At 37.4% G+C, this 21,216-nt stretch overlaps 1 protein-coding gene across 1 annotated transcript in view; it reads left to right on the forward strand.

Moving 5' to 3' along the window:
* LOC135198597 (uncharacterized) overlaps positions 1–9,769 on the forward strand; it is a 430,841-nt gene extending 421,072 nt beyond the window's left edge. Inside the window, exon 7 of the mRNA XM_064226329.1 lies at positions 7,377–9,769. Coding sequence (XP_064082399.1) covers positions 7,377–7,433 — 57 coding nt within the window. The 3' untranslated portion in view covers positions 7,434–9,769. The remainder of the gene's footprint in view (positions 1–7,376) is intronic.
* Positions 9,770–21,216: the final 11,447 nt, after the last annotated feature.

The following is a 21,216-nucleotide window of genomic DNA, read 5'->3' on the forward strand; positions in this document are numbered from 1 at the left end:
ACATCTTTGGCAGAGAAGCCAACAACAAATGTGTTCCAGGATCCCCATGCAATGTAACCATAGTAACAATGTGCGGGCTTCTTACCGAAGTTGAAAAAAAAAAATTAATCTCTGAAGTATCGTGACGCATGCTTCGCATTGCTTTGACGATTGTCTACTGTGTATAGCGTTTATTTCACTGGGTTGTATCTACGTTGCATTTGCGGTTGATAAAAGTCTGCGAATTCATTCAACAGCGAATATTACTATACTTAAGATGAAGGACGTTCTCGTTATATTCTTTTATTCAGCGTAGAGATACAGTATACTTAGTTGACGATAAACCTTGCTGTATACAACCATCAGGGCTTCCTGTTTCAATGGAATCTAACATGTGCACTAGTGTGATATATATGATTCACTACAAAAGAAATGTGTCATACTCCTATGGCTCACATTGTAGAAATAAACATGTGTCCAAAAATATCCTCGAATCTTGATGAAATAAGTTCACTCGTTTGTAAAATTGGCCCAGTTTAATCGATTAGATCGAAATAAAGAGACGTTGCATAAGCTTCCTATTTTCATTGGACAGTAGCTTACATCAATTTGGATTCAAGAAGGAAAAGTTTTCGTACAGGAAGTCGAAAATCATACATAAGTATAGATTGATTGCTTATTTCGTTCTCGTAAGCACATTTTTTTCTGTCTAGCATTAGTTACTTCCCTTAACGTAAAACGGCGCAATTTTTTTCCCGCGAAATGCACGAACGGTGAATTAGTTCAGTTCAAGAAAAACGCGAAGAAAAGCTACCGCTAACGTAAAGCCTCATACAGGGTACCGTACTGTGTCCTCGTAATTTAAGGATTACAACATAGGCCTCTCCAGTTAAGAGAGCTAGGTTCGATTCCCTACCTGGTTAAGGGGTAAGGGTTAGCAACTTCATCCCATAAAGGCTATCTAGAGCCTGCAGGTTACCAGCAGTTAGAAATATCTCCTAAGAAGGGCTTGGACGTCACGAAGAGAAAGGCAGTAGTGACTGCCACGCTCTTCCTTAAGCTTCTGAATAAAAGGTATTATGGGCCTGAAGCTCTCTCAGCCTCACCCTCAGAGGTCTGCATCCAAAGATAATGGAGAAATTAAATACGCAAATCGATGTTGATATTGAGGGTCAGCAAAAACCAATGGATTGCAAGGAATCACTTTACGTAAAGGGATCACTTCCAGCGACTGCTGCGATTGCATAAGATTCGATTCAGATATAATGGCGGAAGTCTGTATCACTTCTCTAGAAAAACACACGATAAACGCTAGCAAATGGCTGCACATTAACCTATATTATCTGAGGCTTCAACACACATAGGACAAAATTCCCATTCCAGTTCAACCAGAGAGAGAGAGAGAGAGAGAGAGAGAGAGAGAGAGAGGGTAAATGAGAGAGACAAGCTTTCGACAAAGACTACCTTTTCTGCCAAGTCAGGAGTCAAGCGTCAGGTTGCATCTAATTTCACCTTTCGCTTACAACATAGGAAGGTAAAATACATTAGAGGAACAGATGTTTCTTCAAGTTTGAAATCCAGTAATGTAGCTTCTTTGTGTGTGTAGTGTCAGTATGTTACAAGTCATTTACATAATCACAGAGTGAAATTTATCAAAATGGCTGAATGCTTCATGATCATGCAGAACCATGGTATGATATTATAAAGAAAAACAAAAGTCACATCAGAGAAAACGTAAAACCGCTATGCCACGCAAATGCAATGGATTAAATACTACATCGGTCAATAAACGCGGAAAAAAAATTTCCAAGGGTTATCAGTCAACGATGTCGATTTAAGAGACCTTTCAGAAAAGAGAGAGCTTTATTACTTTCTAAGTCCAAATAAATTGAATTAAGTGAATTTAATAATCCCCAGAGAGATCCTGGGAATAAAAAGTCTCCTACTCTGGGTACGTCGATAACGACCCACTTGGGACTGACTAATTAACCCTCCGTCCATCTCTTTTGTCTCTGGAGTCTGACGTAGATATTCGTCGCCCCATAGCCTCTCTCTCTCTCTCTCTCTCTCTCTCTCTCTCTCTCTCTCTCTCTCTCTCTCTCTCCGTTATATTTTACTTTATATTTCAGAAGGAATATTCGAAAACAAATTAAAATTCCATACAAAGCAAATTGCAGTTTACCCCTGCCGTGTATTAAGAAGAAAGCTAATTCAGAACAGTATGTCAACTGGAATGAATTTCTTCAATTTAATACACACGCTTAAAAGCTTAATCACTACCGTCCACCTTTTGTGCACTACATCCTTTACCAAAGCTGGTATTGGGTAGTTACCTGAAACGGTGAACTCCCAGAATAATTAGGTGGCCATATCAACAAGCACACAACTTTGGATCTGTTTTACTGACAGCGCCTGGGAGATTTTACATTGATTTTCACAAAACTTGAAGAAAATAAAAATGATCATCCCCAGGTACCTGCTGCACTTTCATGCATTCACATGCAGAATGTAGTGTTAAAATCATCGATCAAAACTGTTTTCAGTCTAGCTTGTATGTTCTCCAGTCTGAACGATCTTCACGAAAAGGGAGTCCCCTCTCTCTCTCTCTCTCTCTCTCTCTCTCTCTCTCTCTCTCTCTCTCTCTCTGATCAATTGATATTCCGTTCTCTTCGCATGACAAAAATAGCAGAAGGAGCCTAATGGCCTATCCATCAACAGTGGTAATTAATTGTCACGACAGGAAACGAGAAAGTTGTCTGTTTTTCAGGCGAAGACCTAAAATTGATACGCTGACTTCCGGCACCAGTTGGGAAGGCGGACATCGGGCAGAACGCCGGACTTCAAGTTGCTCTTTCAGAAGAGGAGAAAAATGAATGTCAGCGCATCAAAGTGACTTTCACATTTGGCATGATTTTCTCATTTAGCCGTTTCCCCTGTCATTTTTGTTGAACGGTCCGTATTATTCTCTCTCTCTCTCTCTCTCTCTCTCTCTCTCTCTCTCTCTCTCTCTCTCTCTCCAATGAAATATGAATAAAAGCTGCGTCTATCTCAAGTCCCCTTCTCATTTTGAGATTTTTTTGTGGCGATATCCTCTAAATGAAGGTAATTCCTTCACCACATTAGACTCTCGAATGAATATGCGGTTCTCTCACGTCACTGAACTCTTCTGAAATCTGTCTTGATGCGACGTTACTCTAATGACAAGTCGACAAAGCAATGGTTTATCTTCCCGTGAGAAATGCGGCTATTTTTTAATCTCTGAAAAACTATATTTACAGTCCACTTATGTGGTATCATATCTACAGTTGCTTTATATTTTTATTCCTACATTGTGTTCCTCGTTGAACGAGTGGTTTTCGTGTTCACCTATCAATTTGGTGGTTCGAAGTTCGATTCTCGGCTCGGCTAACGCGGAATCAGAGGAGTTTATTTCTGGTGATATACATTCATTTCTCGATGTAATGTGGTTCGTACCCCACTATAAACTGTAGGTCCCGTTGCTACGAAACCAGCTGGTTCCTAGCCACGTGAAAAATATCTCATTCTTCGGGCCAACCCTAGGAGTAGCTATTGATCAGTTCAGTGGTCTGGCGAAACTAAGATATACTTTATTCATACATATTAATGACGATTTGCTCCTAAAGAGCAAGAAAATAATACTATTACTCCGGCCCTTTACAAGAAAATTCTTAATATTGTTTTTTTTCTGTGACCCTTCATGCTGTGACCCCATACGTATAAAATAATCAATCAAATTCTTTATGTGTAGCCAAAGCACAGGATTTAACCTATCAAATAAAATACCCGACGACTGCCAGGATCGAAATGAACTATTCAGATCATTCTTGCAAGCAAAATTACACATACACACACACACATACATATTATATATATATATATATATATATATATATATATATATATATATATACATATATATATATATATAAATATATGTATGTGTGTGTTTGTATATATATATATATATATATATATCTGATATTATATATATAATTATATATCTTTCTTACGTTTATAATATATATTCGATATATGTATATATTATATATATATATATATATACATATTATATAACGTATATATATACTATATACATGTGTATATAATTATATGTGAGTGTGTAGGTTCGTGTATATATACTATGTATATATGCACATAATATATATATATATATATATATATATATATATATATATATATATTAAGCTACATAGTCCTTTAATATCCAATTCGCTCTACCTCGGCATTAACATATTTTCATATATGTTAACTAAAGGGGAATTTTTTAGTTGATAATAATTTCGTCCTCTCGTGGACTCGAAGCAGCGCACAGAGGAGGAAATTAGGACTTCAGTGAAGCCACCGTCTCGACCAACAAATTTCGGTAGTAACATCACTGAAGTCCTGCTCTCTCCTCTGTGCTGGTTCGAATCCACGAGAGGACGAAATTATTATCAACTAAAGAATTCCCCTTCGGTTAACATATACTGGAAATATATTAATTCCCGAGGTAGAACGAATTGGATATTTAAGGACATTTATAGCTTAATGTATGCATATGGATCACGGTGATGTGATAAAAATTCATATATATATATATATATATATATATATATATATATATATATATATATGTATATGTATATCATATATACATATATGTATATATATATACATATATGTATATATATATGTATATATATATATGTATATATATATATGTATATATATGTATTTGTATATATATACATTATACATGAAACTAAAGTTTAAATTCAATCTTAAAGAATTCTATAGCGTGATATATCCAAGTACAGGTTAAAATCCTCATCGATAACATAAATGAAAATGAGATAGGGGAACGAATGAGGAGCAGAAATGAAATAGAAAGGGATGCGAGTAATGTTGTGAAATTAATGCTCTATATATTAAGCAGATATTCCGGAAGTGAGAGAGAGAGAGAGAGAGAGTGATCGAAAATGTAAAGTGTCTTCTTTTTTTATATTATCGAAATAAATCCTATTTGGGAGGAATGTTAAGAGATTCGTTTTCAATGAAAAGTGGTTGGTAATAATGCAAATTGAGTATCGTGGGAGTGACTTTATCGTTCTGCTATTCATACTGCAGATACATTTATTTATTTATATAGAGAAAGCGTGAAACCAGCGGCTTGAGGATTCAAGTCCCTTTAATTAGAATGCCACAGGAAGAAGAGAGTTAAGAGAGATACGTGTAGAATACGGATGGGAAAAATAATAAGAAAGACATATAAAGAAAGAAAGGTAAATCCATTCAAGTAAATGGAAACAGGGTGAAAGCAGCTCATAATTGATAAATATATGGGAATAGAATCAATAACGAAGACGCAAGTCATAAGTAAAGATAATCGAAAAGTTGAATCACTTGAAAGTCTTAGAGAACAGACGCAAGCCGATCTGAGGTAGTGCTGCAGTGGCTCTTGTACTCCCCATCATCAACATTATTTATAAGCTCCCATTGGTCTGGCTAGCGGGAGTCTTCTATAAATGAGAGGCACAGAGTGGAGCAAGCTACAGGCCGCCGTATCTCCCTTCACGAACCTCATTCATTTGTTACGAGCACAATACAAAAACAGAACAAATACGGGATTCCCCGACATCTAGGGGTTTCAGAGTGGAGAGACTCACTGGCTCCAGGAAAAAGGAAAGATCAACACTTTAGTTTTCTGTAAAAGAAAACTATTGAGATGGCCTTTTCTCTCCGTCCGCCCTCAGATCTTAAAATTTACTGAGGCTAGAGGGCTGCAAATTGATATGTTTATCATCCACCCTCCAATCATCAAAAATACCAAATTGCAGCCCTCTAGCCTTAGTAGTGTTTATTTTATCTAAGGTTAAAGTTAACCATAATCGTGCTTCTGGTAATGATATAGGACAGGTCATCAACGGGCCGTGGTTAAAGTTTCATGGGCAGCGGCTCATACAGCATTATGCCGACAACACCAAAAGATAAATCTACTTCGGTGGCCTTAATTATACGCTGCACAGAAAACTCGATAGCGCCGGAGAAACTTCGGCGCATTTTTTACTTGATTTTTAATGCTGCCGATCACACACATCTCTCAGTTTCTTTGATTCTGTGGCACCTGAAAATGAGATTAATCCTTTGTCACAAACTCTCACTGCGGGGAAGTGCAAAAGTATGTCTGATTCTAAAATAATGAAGTAGAACTTCTTCAGATCATTCATTAAGTTTAATTCTGGCGATGAATTGCGGTTCCGATGATTGGGAAAGTGTGTACATGAAACTTAGGCTTTTAGGTGACCACCCCCGCCTCCCCCCCACGCCCCAGCCCTAGACTGTTCCTTTTTTATCCTGAGTTTAGCTAATAATGATAATAATAATAATAATAATAATAATAATAATAATAATAATAATAATAATAATAATAATAATAATTTCTGGTAGTGTTAACTCGGTTGAACGTTGAACCTCCCCAACTGACATCAAGTTACTTGTAAAAGTTGTCCGTTTCAACTGAAAGAAATATTGATCATATTGGAACACATTATGCACGAACAAGTAGTTGCCAAAATGCTAAAAACGTGAAAAAGAAAATCAAAGTGGGGCGACGTTTTCTCTATAAATAGTCGTTTCCTTTATCACGAAATGGCTCCCGGAAAAAGGGAAGAACAAACAATGCCACTTTCACATTCAAGTTGCTGAATCACGTTACATTCCCTGTGCATAAGACTTTTACCATATTAGTGCTTAATTCACATGCTCAAGAGGCTCATCGGTAGCGAGTCGAAATCACCCCCTCCCTCCTCCTATGCCCCTCCCCTCCCTATACCTGCCACGCACACGTAGACACACAGTTACTGCACCATTCGCCTCTCTTCTGCAGGCTCTTCCTCGTTTCCTGAATGCTGAGACTCCTGCTTCCTCTTACCCCTTTCACCCGATGTATTCAATTTCGATGATGTTCCTTGTATTTCAACAACTAAATGCAAATCCATATATCCATATATGTGAATGAACAGCCAAACGCATTATTCACAGTTACATTCTTATATAACTTTTTAGCAAATAGATGACATCAGGACTGCGTCCCTCTGGCGATACGGTTTATAGGGCCGTGGGGCGTAAGTCTTCACTGACTTCAGACTGAGACTTGTTTTTCCTTCATTACTAGAAACATTCAGCGATTTCATCTTTTTAAAGGTGGAAATTTTACTTCAACTTGATCGTAGCATCTTGTGTAAGAAATATTTGAAACCGTAGCTTCCTTCGTTCTTTCTTTCAGCTCTTTTTTGTATTTTCAAAGTTAATGCATAAGGCAGTGTTGGAGACAAGGTGTACTCAACCGTCTAATTCCCATTTTATTTCTCTTGCAGATGGAGAAGTGCTCGTTCCAGCAGCAAGGCGTTACCTCTTCTTGTTTGTACTGTTAGCTTTATTATTCCCTGGTGTGTAGGAGTAGCTGATTTTTATTTTCATGTAGTTGGCAGAGTGTCTCCATTTCATATAGATATATCCTCACTTCATAGGTTTTATGTACCTGTGTAAATTGTCTGTAAATTACCACCGTGAAAGTCATGCTGTATGCAGAGTATAAGTAAAAGAAGTTTATCATGAGACCCGAAACCAAATTAAAATGCCTCCACATATTAACGTAAAGTTACTTACGATGATTTAATCACAATTTCAGTATTTGGACGGTTTTTTAATTTCACTACTGTTGTCTAATGCTGTCCTGACCTTAAAGTAAAACACTAACCATGATTACTTGGAAGGAAATCACTAAATATGTGAGAAAAGGGGCTCACAAACTTTGTATGACGAACCATTTGTTTTTTATAGTACCAGTGAGTATGGCCGACGCCGGATCGAATGTAGTATATTAATTGACTCAACTACAAAGTCTTTTTCTACTCATGATAACATACAATGTTTATTGCGCTAGATACCCATTTTAGATTTCAGCAGACGCCAAGTATTTCCATTTAAATCCTCTTTAGCCTGACAGAATCAGAGGGTGAATGGAAACAACAGTTAATAGTTGCGGAGGTTACACCAGAAACAATGATTGCGTCGAAGCCATGTAAGTATTGTAAGTACGTAATAATATGTGACTCCAAAAAAACTAGCAGTTCTGGGAACTGATTCAGTATGTGTGTGGAGTTTGAATGAATCTTGTGTGTCATCAATGGGAATCAATTTTAACCCCAGTTGGAAGGAAAAGGAAGGCTTCATATAGCATACCTTAGAACAGTGAGATAATTTCCAGCGTAGCTTAAACGGAACGATCGGGAATTGTGGACAGCAGTCTAGAAAATAAGTTACAATAGTTTTCAAGGCGATCTACAAATGTAGACGGTAAATAATAATATAATTTAATATCTAAGGGCACCGAACATGAAACACACTAATAGTAAGAAAAAGTATACAACTAAGAATTCACTTACAACTGAAAGTATTAAGAAACTATAGAGTACCCTTTCTTTCCTACTACGCGTATCGCGTCAAGTAAGATAGACTTACTTCTTTTATAATTGCCCTATGCGTATTTATCGCTTTTATTCCGTTCTATGAATCAGTTATTCAGTTGCTTTTGATATCCTTAGAATTTTACCCAGTTGAGGCAGAGGGTAGACTGTCTTTTGAACATCAGACTGAATCGAATTACCTGGAGAATCTTAGTGCAGAGATGACAGCAGGCTAGGCAGCAGAAAATGGTGAGAGCAGTCAGAGAGAACACTTAGATCTTATGGTAACTGCTTTCATGGGTAATGAAGGAGGATCTGGAGAAATGATGGCTGATTGTCGGCTGTTGTTATTCTGGTCATAGACTCTTCTAGAGAAGTCCACAAGCAAATAGATAAGTAATTATATTCTAAAATAACGATTTCTAAGCATTTTTTTATCCATCCAGACTGACACAGTGACCAAGTAGAAGTGTCTCGTTACACCTCTATAGATCATGCAAGCAATTAGGCAACTGTAGAATTGTATATCATGAAGTATGATAGCGTAAACATATCGTTAACACATTGGCCGCCATGAACCTCAGCGAATAGGAAAAGTACGTGTAAGGCAACTGAGATGGAATAATTCAAAGACAATTCTGCCCTTAGAGCATCCGTAGAATAGTATGACTTAAGCTGACAGGCGACGGAATTACAAACGGGAAACAGATCAGGCATGTTTAGGAAATGAAGAGGCAGATATCTTCATCTTGATAATATTGTCGGAAGTAAGGTAAACGTCTTATCCAGTGTTTTAGTTACATGATAAACTTTATCCCTAGCCACTTTTTAATATTAACTGTAAAGTAAAAGAAAAACAATACTGAAATATGTTTCATTCCAGTTACTCTTTTTTTATCACCTTTTAATACTTCGTAATGGCGTTTAGGCCAAGATATCATTGTTGTACAAGTCAAGCTTGGTTACGACAAGAAAAGTAAGCTGATGGACTTTTCCTTCAAAGTGATAACAGTTTTGTCTGTTCGACAGCAGATAAATGTAAGGACTCAGAAAATGCAAAACGAACAGAGGTTTCCACACATTCTGAAAGTGCCACTATGCAGCTGCTCAGAAGGGTATTTGCCTACCCAACTCATCCTAAGCTGTCCTAGATAATAATTGGCGTAGATAAAAGAGGTTAAGCTCGAGTCTAGAGAGCCTTTTACAGTTGGCACTGAATGATTCATTTACCGTCAGCAACGGGTGGTAGGGAAATTCAAAACAAAAGGTTAGTTGTTATTTAAAAAAAGAAAAAAAAAAAAAAAAAAAAAAAAAAACTATAATTTCTCACAAAAACAGATGAATATGCTTAGCCACACGTCATCAACAGTATTTTTTTTTTCATAGTGATCAGAGCTAAGAATATAATAAGTACTCTTCCAGGTACGGTACGTAAATACATGTATTTGAATCATTTGTTTTCCCATGATCACTAATGAGATTAATAAGAAAGAAAAATGAAACAAGTAAAAGAATAAACTTAAAACCCTATTGGCCAAATATGTAAATTATTAATTAAAGAATAAGGAGTGATCAGACCTCCAGCTTACTCAGGACGTGTGCAAGATTTTCCCCCTTACGCATAAGTTGTAAAAATTATATTCCTAACTGTTAACGTAAATTAAAATGTGCTAAAAGGTATGGTCAAATAGAGCCTTCTTTCACCAACGAAAATTAAAATGAATGCGCTGTATTTTATTAGAAATAATTTTTCTGTACTTTTTAACATTCACATTAGTTAACTTGATGCGAAAAACCTTTTTCAGACTTTTTTAGGCTCTTTCATAGGCCTCTCCTACCCGATCCCAACAAGAACTACAAAGTAGTTTGTCGGCCTACTCCCCGAGTAGGCGAAAATACTTGAGCTTACCTGTTATCATATGAAGATAACAGCCGAAACTTCCAAAGAAATGGTGGCCTGATTTGACACACTATGGATAGACGAAGACGCCAACAAGAATGATAAGGCAATATTCATTCCTTTCACAGACATTCCTTGAATATTAAGACTATACTCGGTTTTTTCCATCCGGGACGCAGTGTTATCACGCGCGAGCACCACAGGCGGGTGGACAGATGGAAAAAGACCGAGTATAGTTTGATTGCTTAGAAGCCTCTCTCGTGACTATGACAGGCGGCTATCACTTGGTTTCGGTAATTGACAGCTGCTTAATCTGCAGGTAATTATAAAATTCGCATTCGAAAAGCTAATAAATCCCACACCAGTGCCACATAACTTCTTATTTGTGATCGAATTAATTTCAGTTATTCTTCGGTAAACCTGGAAAATCTTCCTCCACCAGAAACTTGGTGGAGTTACAAATTGTTAGCAACGATGTTAAGTGTGTGATTAGGGGAAACAAAAAATTTTCTCTGACAATTTTTTCCGTAAAGAGAAAGTATTCATTTTTTTTTAATATAAAATCCATTTCTAGAATTCCGGCTACCAGCTGACTAATCTGCAACTGCAGTAAGTTGCTTTCAACACCATATTCATTCATGATGTCTGCTCTTGGCTTCGGCTTGTAGAGACGAACATACGCACGGGTTACGCGTGAAAATGAACGCATTGATACTTTAGAATTTAACACATGAGTGTAGACTTATACCCATCCAAAGTCCTTTTTAGCAATTGCGTGATATCATGAATACATATCTATGTCTTCTATATAAGAAGAAAAACTATATTTATACAGACATGTATAAAAAAATATGTATAATATATATACACGAGTACATAATGGTTTACTCAAGGTGTGACGTTGCATGCCAAATAGTTTTACCTCCCTTCTTGTCTCTTAAATAGAGACTTTAGCCTCTTGACGACCAAACCAAATTATTTTCATTTGCCACAGATAATACTTGAACCCAAAATCTGAGAGTCAGGGTTAGTGTGATTATACACATATACATATTGAATATACAAGTGTGTGTGTGTGCGGTTGGGGAGGGGGGTTAGTGTGAGTTTTGTCTGCGTGTGTTAGCGAGGTGGTTGATGTCCGTGTAGTTATTTGTAGACGTTCCTGGGTTTTTCAAGTAGAATTTTACTGACAGAATTAGTTATTTGTAGCTTCATTTTCGTGAAGACGCTGTAAAATGGATATGTGTAACATAAATCTCATGGAAACTTTTCGTATGATGTAGAAGTCCTGCAATAAATATAATATTTAAAAGTATTTCCCTAGCCTTTGATACTAATACTACAACTAGTACTACTACTTCTAATGACAGTGCCAATGATAATAAAACTGGTGCTATTAACCTCATTAACACTAATAAATCAAATTTAGTATATTAATAACGTTTCGAAATCTTGTGTAAAGAGATAAAATACCTGTTGAATAAGGACAGTGAAATAACAGATAAGCTGATCAAATAACCTTCATAGAAAGTCTCCCTCTCAGCTGAGACTCGAAATCGAGTGCAAAAGAGCAGAAATCAAATGAACAAGTACAAAACTGCTTAATTAAAAATGAAATATGATAATTTGTCCGACTTCCCGCACGCCCCCTACCCCAGATCGGAAAGACCAGGATCCTGGGAAAGATAAGGAAGTGCAAACACGCCAGCGCCACCTTTTAAATGGCTCCAACGACTTGAGGGCTTCTTGGGGCTAATATTCCCTTCGTTTTCTGGTTATTTGCATCAAGGGTGATTCAAAATGTACTGACTTTTTTTTTTTAATATCACTGTCGCAAAAGGGCAAGAGTTTTAAGAAAGAGTTCAGCTTTCACACTGGCCAGGGGCGTCATTTCAGAATTTTTGTTGTGGAGGGGAAGGCAAAGACGGTTTGGCGAGCGAAGCGAGCCTAATCAGTTGGGTTTATTTTATTTTGAGCTATTTTATGTGTTTTTTTGAAGTCACACGAGCAACGTATTTCAGCAAAATTTATATACTCCCACTACTATTTGCTTACCTCATCATCACTGGTAGCTAGTAGACAGACAAGGATCAAGTAACGTAATATTTCCGAGAAATTTCATATACTTATGATTGCACATAAAAAAAAAAAAAAAAAAACATGCTTTTACTTCTTGGGGCTTAGAGGGTGGGGGAGCCAAGCTGAGGTTGGGGAGAGGACCAAATTGACGCTTGTGGGGGGGCAACTTGAGGCTTATGGGGACGCAGTTCCCGCCTCTCCCCCCCTCCACTGCCCAGCTCCCCTCCAAATGACGCCGCTGACACTGACAATGGGTAACTATCGGTGGAACACTTTTCCCTTAAATCCTGCCTTTTCTTGTTTCCTGGACGGAAATTGAGTCACCTCTCCTGAAGGTCACGTTAGTTTGTTTACGTTTCAGTGAAATCGCAGTGAGTAGTACCTGTTCCAAGGATTTCTTACACCTATTCCAGTCTGTGTTGGTTGTTGGTGATTTTATTATTAAGAGTCAGCTTTGTGAACCCCAAAATTACTCTCATAAGATTCACTATATCTCCTAGCGATTTCTTACAAATTCTTGTTATTCCGCCGAAGGTAATTTACGATTTCCGGACAATTCCTGGTGGCAGCTACACTGATAATAGAATCGCTGCCAATAATAACAGGTTTTTTCTTGGAAAATGAATTGTAATAATGAAGTGTATAAGCACGAGAGTGATTGAAGAAAGCTACGCCTAGGCTCAAGCCCTCCTCAAATATGCTTGGGAGTTCGTCCGTTTTGTAACCGTAATGAATTGGATAAAAATATTTGCGAGGGAATATTGTTATGTCGCGGCAGGTCTCGAAGTCTTCGGGTCTGGCTGAAGTGGGAACAGTGACATTCCCAGGGCAGTAGAGGGTTAGACGCTCGGTGATCAAGTTTGGACCAACACTGCAACAACTCCAAGGCTCAAACGCTTCTGGTATGCTCTTGACGACGCCCTGGGAAGAATAAACGGCTGGCATAAAAATAATCACATACAAGCACATACGGGTTCAAAACACAAAATGAAAAAACGCAGAGGCGCAAATACTCCTCTCTAGTTTAGGATGAAGAAATCCTGTAAGGAAGGGGTAGGGGGGGAAAGATGGAGCTTAACCTTATTGAAAGCCATATAGCTAAAGGTAAGGAAAAATAGAGAAAGAGAGAAAATTCTAAATCTTGGCAATAAGGAAAGGAAATAGTGAATAGTGCAACTCATGGCCCAGACAGGTGCTATAAGTTGCCTGACTGGGAGACTGATCCCTCACCTGAGCTCAGGCCAATAATGACTTCAGTAGTACCTACAGAAGAGGGACAGAAAAACAGTATACATCTGTGCCAAAGAATTGGGAGAAGTAAGGTAATGACAGGACTTACTGACCAAATGGATTGCCTTTGATTCGGAACTACTGAGGTGAGACAAAAGATATGATACTATTATTCTGAGAGTGGACAAATTAGCCTAATATAAAGCTTAAATAACTGGGATGAAGAAAGACGGGTTTGATATCTAAACAATACACCAAAGTCTTTAAAGTCAGATACTGCAATCTGAAGTAATTTCCCTAAAGCAAGTTTGAAGAAACCTTTATCTCGTAAGGTTGAAGTAGGTGCAAATTTCAGCTGCTTTTTCAGAGAGAATCTAAGAAATGGATGAAAGCAGAGACAGAAGTAGCTAAAAACGGTTTTCCGGGCTTTCAATTTTTCAAGTTCCGAGGTATCCCCACATAACATAAGTTCATAACGTCAGAGTCTATGGTTGGCGAAAGAGCAATTCAAGATTGATTATGAAATGCAGAAGAGGTCCCTGATGTAAAATTAAAAGGAATGTGCAAAGTTGAATTATCAACAGAAGCATGGATAGGAGACGAAGTGGAGTAGAAAAAGTCGCTGATTTAAAGGACAGAAAAGTAGGTGAGAAATGGAACATTAAAGAAAACACCTAGGTATGGAGAAAGCGTCAAGGGTTACCTGGTCAGCAAGAGTATTTGGAAAGCAAATAAAAGTAACACCCAAGTCTATTTTTAAACTGCTGAATCCAGGACGGAAGTCCTGTAAGGATTGGCCACAGCATCAATCATCAAATATAGGTACACTGGGTGTGTAGTCCCCCCTACACTTGATGTACCTATACTACCCCTTAATTCTGTTAGATGCTGAATTCATAAATGATAGCTCTAGATCGTTATTTTAAGAGGCAAAATCAGAATTCAAGAGGGTTTTGTGCATATATTTGAAACTACAACACCTGCACGAAATTCCAAAGGCCTCTCTGACCATAATTCCAATTCTTCCGAATACAGAACATAAAAAGGGCCTCAAGTAAGTAGCAGTGGAAGAAGACACTAGTTAAAGATGCTGGAAAAAAATGCCTTAAAAAACTGGCTTATTAAACAAATAACAAAACACGTGGGAGGTATTACACATAGTCGAAAGCAACATAGGATTTAGTAATCTATCATCATTTAAACTAGTATTGATGATTAAAAATAATAAACTAATAAATTACACTTGTCTGCAGAATATAATAGCTCTCTTCTTTTAATATCCAAGCCTTGTCTGTACAGAGAACTTATCCAAGCTTCAGTTATTGGTGGTTTTTAGTAACTGAAGAAAGGTCTTTCAAAAATACCAAATTACTGAGTAATATCTATGCAAAACTCTAATGCTGTAGATGTCTACAATACAGAACAAACGAATACTCTAAGGAAATACAATGCTATTGTATCAGAAGCTGTATAATTGAACTCCACATCTAAATTTGTACTCTATGGATATCGTTGAGTCTACAGAATGACTTTATGTTGAACTGGGACCATGTGACAAACTGGGAATAAATTGTCAACAGACTATAATTCAAATAATTCTTCAGTGTTTATTACCCGCCCCCGCCCCCTAAAAAAAGAAGAAATAAATCTTTATAATATATCGGGGTGGGTTATCTTTATTAAATTTTGAGATGTGCATTTCGACAACAGAAGTATTGGTTGGCAAGAGCTTCAAGAATATAGCCTTATTAATCATTATAGAAAACTACAAATACCGTTGTGGCTGGACCTTTGAATTTCCTTTCCGAGAGCACATAAAAATATTCATAGATATTTCATTTACACTAAAGATAAATAATGAGTTTAAGATGACTCATGATGACAAATTAAAATGTCATTAACGTTTCCATCAAATTACTGTTATAAAAAAAAGCGCTTCGCATGTCGCTTTTCTTTTGCTTTTACGCATTAATTCGTTGGAATTCCCCGCAGAAATGCTTCACAAGTATAGAAAAAAATAGAGAGAAAGAAAAAAGTAAAATGGCATTTGAAGTAAGGATTTTTCAGTAGCATTCTTTTGACAATCTGGGAATGATTGCGAATTTAAAATCAAAATGGAAACGAGAACCGAAACACGCCGCTGTACATTCTCTAGGTCTATTCGTTAAAGGGAATGCTGGTTTACTTTATGGTTACAGTTTCTATAACAGCTAGCCGCTCGTAAGTCGAATTGTCATGTTGGTTAATTATTTAATTGTTCATTGCAATAGAAGCAGTTAAAAAATATATTATTCTTGTGTGTGGTGGATTTTTTCTTGGACAGTAAATTTATGATATCCTTGGCTATCCAAGAAAGGCAACAGCTCTTCTTTTCATCCAGAAAAAAAAAATCCGTAGGAGAAACGAGTGCCACGGTACCAACATTATATAGGGTTCAGTTCTGTAAGGTAAGTGTCAATAACATTTTTACAAGATTTGATTTGGAATTACTTTGTGTAAATAACTGTTTAGCCTATTAGCTACGTGGTTTTATGCATGTGAATCGCGGCTGTTGATAAGTTGCTGTGATATTTTTATGGAGAAATATATGCAGCTCTGTAAGAGGGGCCATGGCACTTGTATTTATGTATCTTGTAACAAAACAAATGTGATGTAGCCTACCTTCGTCAGAGCAATAGAAGTGAGATAGTTGGCTCTGATGCCTTCATGGCTGGTTAGGCTCTAGTACTTCTGTGTGATGGTTGGTCAAGTATGCTAGTTAGGCAAATGACCCTTTTTCGCAATAAAATCCCAATCATATGACAAATTAAGCTACTGTTCCCCTCTGATAAGTTAGGATCTGGTACACAAAAGTTAGGTTAGGAGAATTCAATAATGGTATCAACTAGTATAGTAAGGCTGCCGAATGGAGGGAGAGAAAATGTATTACTAGAATCTTGAAAACTTTCCTATTTTCCCAATTTATAACAAAAGGAATGCCACCAACACTAAGCTTTACAAATCCAGGTAAAAAAAAGTCGGACAAAAGTAACAATAATTAAAGGTGGCCAGTAATAAAGTCACAGGGAAAAAGTAGCCTAACTTAACCTAACCTAATGATCCGGCCACCATAAATTGGGATATTTTTTCCCCGTAATTTTTCCCTAGCCAAATTTGTGACGGTTTTCCTTTTTTTTTTTTTCCTAACCACAATTGTGACTTTTTTCCTGTGATTTTATTACCGGCTACCATGATAAACTTGTACTTGCCTCTGATTACCATAAGTGCCTCAGATCCCTATACACCACAGCTCAATCTACCTTGGAGGAACTATAACCCAACTAGCAATTTAAGGAGTACCTTAGCCCAAACCTGTTAACATAACCTAACTATTTAATCCTGTAATAGCCTTTCTGATACAATAATTTGAGTGTTATAGCTATGAGGATACCATAACTAACTCCAACATTATGACATGATTAGGATGTCATTAGGATGCTAAGATTTAACCTGTCAACCTAACTCAACTGTCTAATCATGAGAGTGCCTCGGTTTAATCTGACAAATTAACCCAATTTTTCCAGTCCAGAAGGTTTTGTAATCTAGCATAACATAACTATCTAGTTAAGAGGAGCCACAACCTGACCTGCTGGCATGGCCATTTTCTATAGTTGAGTGGTGCGCCATAGCTTAAACTCAGCATAGATTTACTATCTATGCAAAATATTTATCATAACCTAACCTGTTGCCTATTCAGTGGGGTGCTGCAGGATAACCTAATTCTCAGATACCCCACCCGACCTTGTCATAAGTTTGGCTGTGACTGTGTGACGTCATATTCATAATGGTGCTCTATATTGTTTAAAAGGATTTGTAGTAAATTTTGTCAGTTATCTATGGTCCAGTGTTAATAGAATCAATTGATAAAAATGTAGAGCACCATTATGAATAAAGTGACAGCCAAACTTATAACAAGTTAGGGTGGAGACCGTGCAGTATCATTTTTCCAGAGAATTAGGTTATCCTAATTCTCTGACGGGTTAGGTTATGATACATGTTTTGCGTAGATAGTAAGGTTATAATGACAGAGTAAGCTATGGTACACCACTCGACTATACAAAATGGCTATGATAGCAGGTCAGGTTGTGGCACCCCTTGACTAGATAGTCATGTTTCAGTGTGATGTAAGGATACAAAACCTTCTGTATTGGAAAAATTAGGTAAACCTTTCAGGTTTGAACTAGGCAGTTGAGTTAGGCTGACAGAGTAAATTTTAACATCCAAATGACATCATATTTCATGATGTTAGAGTTAGATACGATATCCTCATGGCTATAAAATTCAAGTTGTTGTATTAAGAAGGCTATAACAGGACAAGGTAGATAAGTTATGTTAACAGGTTTGAGCTAAGGTACCCTTAAATTGCTAGTTGTGTTCAGGTTCTGCTATCTGAGGTTTTCAGTTTATTTTTTTTATGTAAGTTATAATCACTTTTATATTCCTAACATCCGCAACACTTTTATAAGTTCCTAAAGCTTCTGTCCACCAGCTTTTAAAACATATTGATGTCAGTTCTCTACAAATCCGAATTATTAGTAGCCTACTGGAACTCTTGAATCATTCCGAGAAATAGGAGGCAGAGATGAAAAGACCGAAAAGTAAACAAAAATTGTTTTTACTGTTGCCTTCGGATGTCAGTTCTCCTTTCATTGACCATTCTGTAATTCACCTGATCTTAGCTTGTTGACATAGCCCTCAAGAAATTACTCCTAAAGTAGTTCATAGGTTGTCGTCCATAAATGACCGTTTGAGCATTACAACTTTTTTAAAAACAAGAAGGGAATTGAAGCCAACTGTTAGATATGATTGCTTTGTCTTATTTATTAGTATGCAATATTTATTTTATTCGAGCTATCATATGAAATGATAATCCCGTAATTTAGTAACAAACCTTATGTCTGTGTGTCAGCCGTTATGTTGACTCCAAGTTGATAGGATTCTTATTAAAGATAATACAAATTCGTTTTATGACAATTATAAGGGAAACTTAATCCAGTGACATGATTTTTAATTAGGTCTAACTGGAAATCTGACGAAAATAGATTTATCTGATGGTAATCGAGATGCAGATTATTCTTAGTGATGAGTGCTCCTATTTTACATTTAATCTGTATCAGGAATCATCGTTGAAAACGCCACATTTTGCAAGTTACCCGGTCGTCTTGGTTAAATAATCGCTTCTCGCCATTCATAACCACACATTTATCCCAGAATACACATTTTCTGTGCTTCTTTTAGACAGTGAGGCCTCTTACTTTTTAACCGCAAGATGAAATCGTACTCAATGTTCAAGCTTAGGTCTGTGTGTGCATGTTTGTTGTGTGTGTGTGCGCTTGCTCGCGCGTGTCTGTACCTAGGTGTGTGTGCGTGAGTGTGGTTTTACATCGTAATTCACCTTTGGGGGTCGCCGATTAATTTCTTATGACACCTATTTATAGCTGTCTTTCGGATTTAATTCGGAAAGTAAAAGCCTCTGACCAAAGTACATAAATACGAAAATTAACGACAATCAAACCAGCAAATGACGCACGTTAGCAGTGTAACGCTTTTCTTAAAATGAACCCGTTTCCTTTTGATACTTTTCTCTGAAAACCACCAAGCATTGAGAATAGGACAGACCACAACGCAGAAGGGTCCCTTTCATTCATTAGCCTAAAGGCTGAGAGCCTTTTCGCTGAACGCTATTCAGAATCTCTCTAGCCAAATAGAGTAATGGTATAAAAGGCTCGAATTCACCAGTCACCGGGATGAAAACTTTTACAAATGATACAAGTCGGTATCACAAATGTTTCGACTTTAAAAAGGTCGTAATCGAGAAATGTCTTGTCAACACATTTTTCATTATAAGACTAATATTACCATACACAGCTTGGATATTTGTCCCAATGAACTTTGTTTTTGATTGGTATTTTTGCGGCTATCCAAATGAAGGGCAAAGCTATTACTTTATTAGTCTATAGTTGTGTCAAAGCGTCTAATACCATGGCGCTTGGACCATATCCTTCTCTTGTCCGGAAACTTTGTTTACTTCTATTCCTCCTTTTTTTTTAAGATTCGTGGAAGTCGTTTTCTGGACAATTTTTTTATGCTTTTACTATCTGTAAAAGTATTTTTATCTGCTGCGCTTTCATATTTTTTTTCAACATACATGTTGGCATCATCATATGGCTGTTGTTTTAACTCCAACACTCGCACGCACACATACCTTAGGGGAGGTACGTCAGTGCACCTCACGGGGTGCACTGTAGGCATTATTAAAAGTTCTTTGCAGCGTCCCTTCGGCACCTAGCTGAAACCCCTTTCATTCATTGTATTGTGCCTTCTTTCATATTATCTTTCTTCCATCTTGCTGTCCACCCTTTCCCAACAAGCATTTCATAGTGCAAACTGCGAGGTTTCTCTCATGTTACACCTTTTACTCGTTTTTACTCTTAATTACCTTTCCAGCGCTAAGTGACCTCGTAGGTCCCAATGCTTGGCCTTTGGCCTTAACTCTATGTTCCATTCCATTCACTTTCCTCGGTACTTCTCTCTGTCATAATGGAGCCTATTTCCGTTTCCAGAGGTACTGATATATTTTTCCACAGGTACTACGTTGTAAGCCATTTCTTCTGGTGGCAGCCGGGTCAGATCGGACCCGCCCTCAGTCTCTTGGTTCCTTTGTTGTTTCTTTCCATGTCTTGTCGTTTTTCTTTATTCTTGTCGCTTCACTTTTAAGTCTGTCTAATTGCCTCATTCAGGTAGAGGCTCTTTCCCACTTTCTGTTTCTCTTCACTCAAGAGCATTGCACGAAGACTGATATTGCTTTTTATTATATCATGGATCCAGTCAAGCAAGAATAGCATAGCTCTGCTCGATGCATAGCTCGTAAGTATACTAGGAAGCACATCTTAACAAATGGAAGTATCCATTGAATATAGAAAAATAAAATATTGATATCCATATGACTTCTTGTCTATATAAGGCTGTCATCTGATGGAGGCCGGCTAAAATAACAGCATCCATTATATTTCTTGGATGATTTTCCCTGTTGAGAAAAATCATGCCTATTCAACGATTCATCAAAATAGCGTCGCCCCCTGCCGAGCAGCAGCTAGGATTCAATCGCTATATACATTTTTCTGGTATCCCACTGGAGTTGATAGTCTGATTGCCTTTTAGTCGGAAAATAAACTTATCTTCCCTTTGCTTGGCCTTTTTTCCTGCCACTGGGTCCACAACCCTTTTGGAGCTGTTTTGAGGTAATCAAAATTATCTATACCTCAGACCTATGGCAGCAAGTAGAAGATTGTACCGCTAACTACTATCGCAGTTGATTGGTATATGGTAAATACACTGACCTAACTTATTGTGCTTTCTATTGGCCATAGGGTAAAGAGGGTCATCCAACAGTTAGTGGAATTTTCTCCAGTAAGTGCTCCACAGCCCTCCAATAGTCCTTTGCCTTGGGACACAAAGCTTTAAGATCCTAGTCTATTAGCACTTCCTAGGGTTGCAGTG

The sequence above is a fragment of the Macrobrachium nipponense genome, chromosome 22, assembly GCF_015104395.2.
Source record: "Macrobrachium nipponense isolate FS-2020 chromosome 22, ASM1510439v2, whole genome shotgun sequence".
In the NCBI taxonomy this organism is placed as follows: Eukaryota; Metazoa; Arthropoda; class Malacostraca; order Decapoda; family Palaemonidae; genus Macrobrachium; species Macrobrachium nipponense.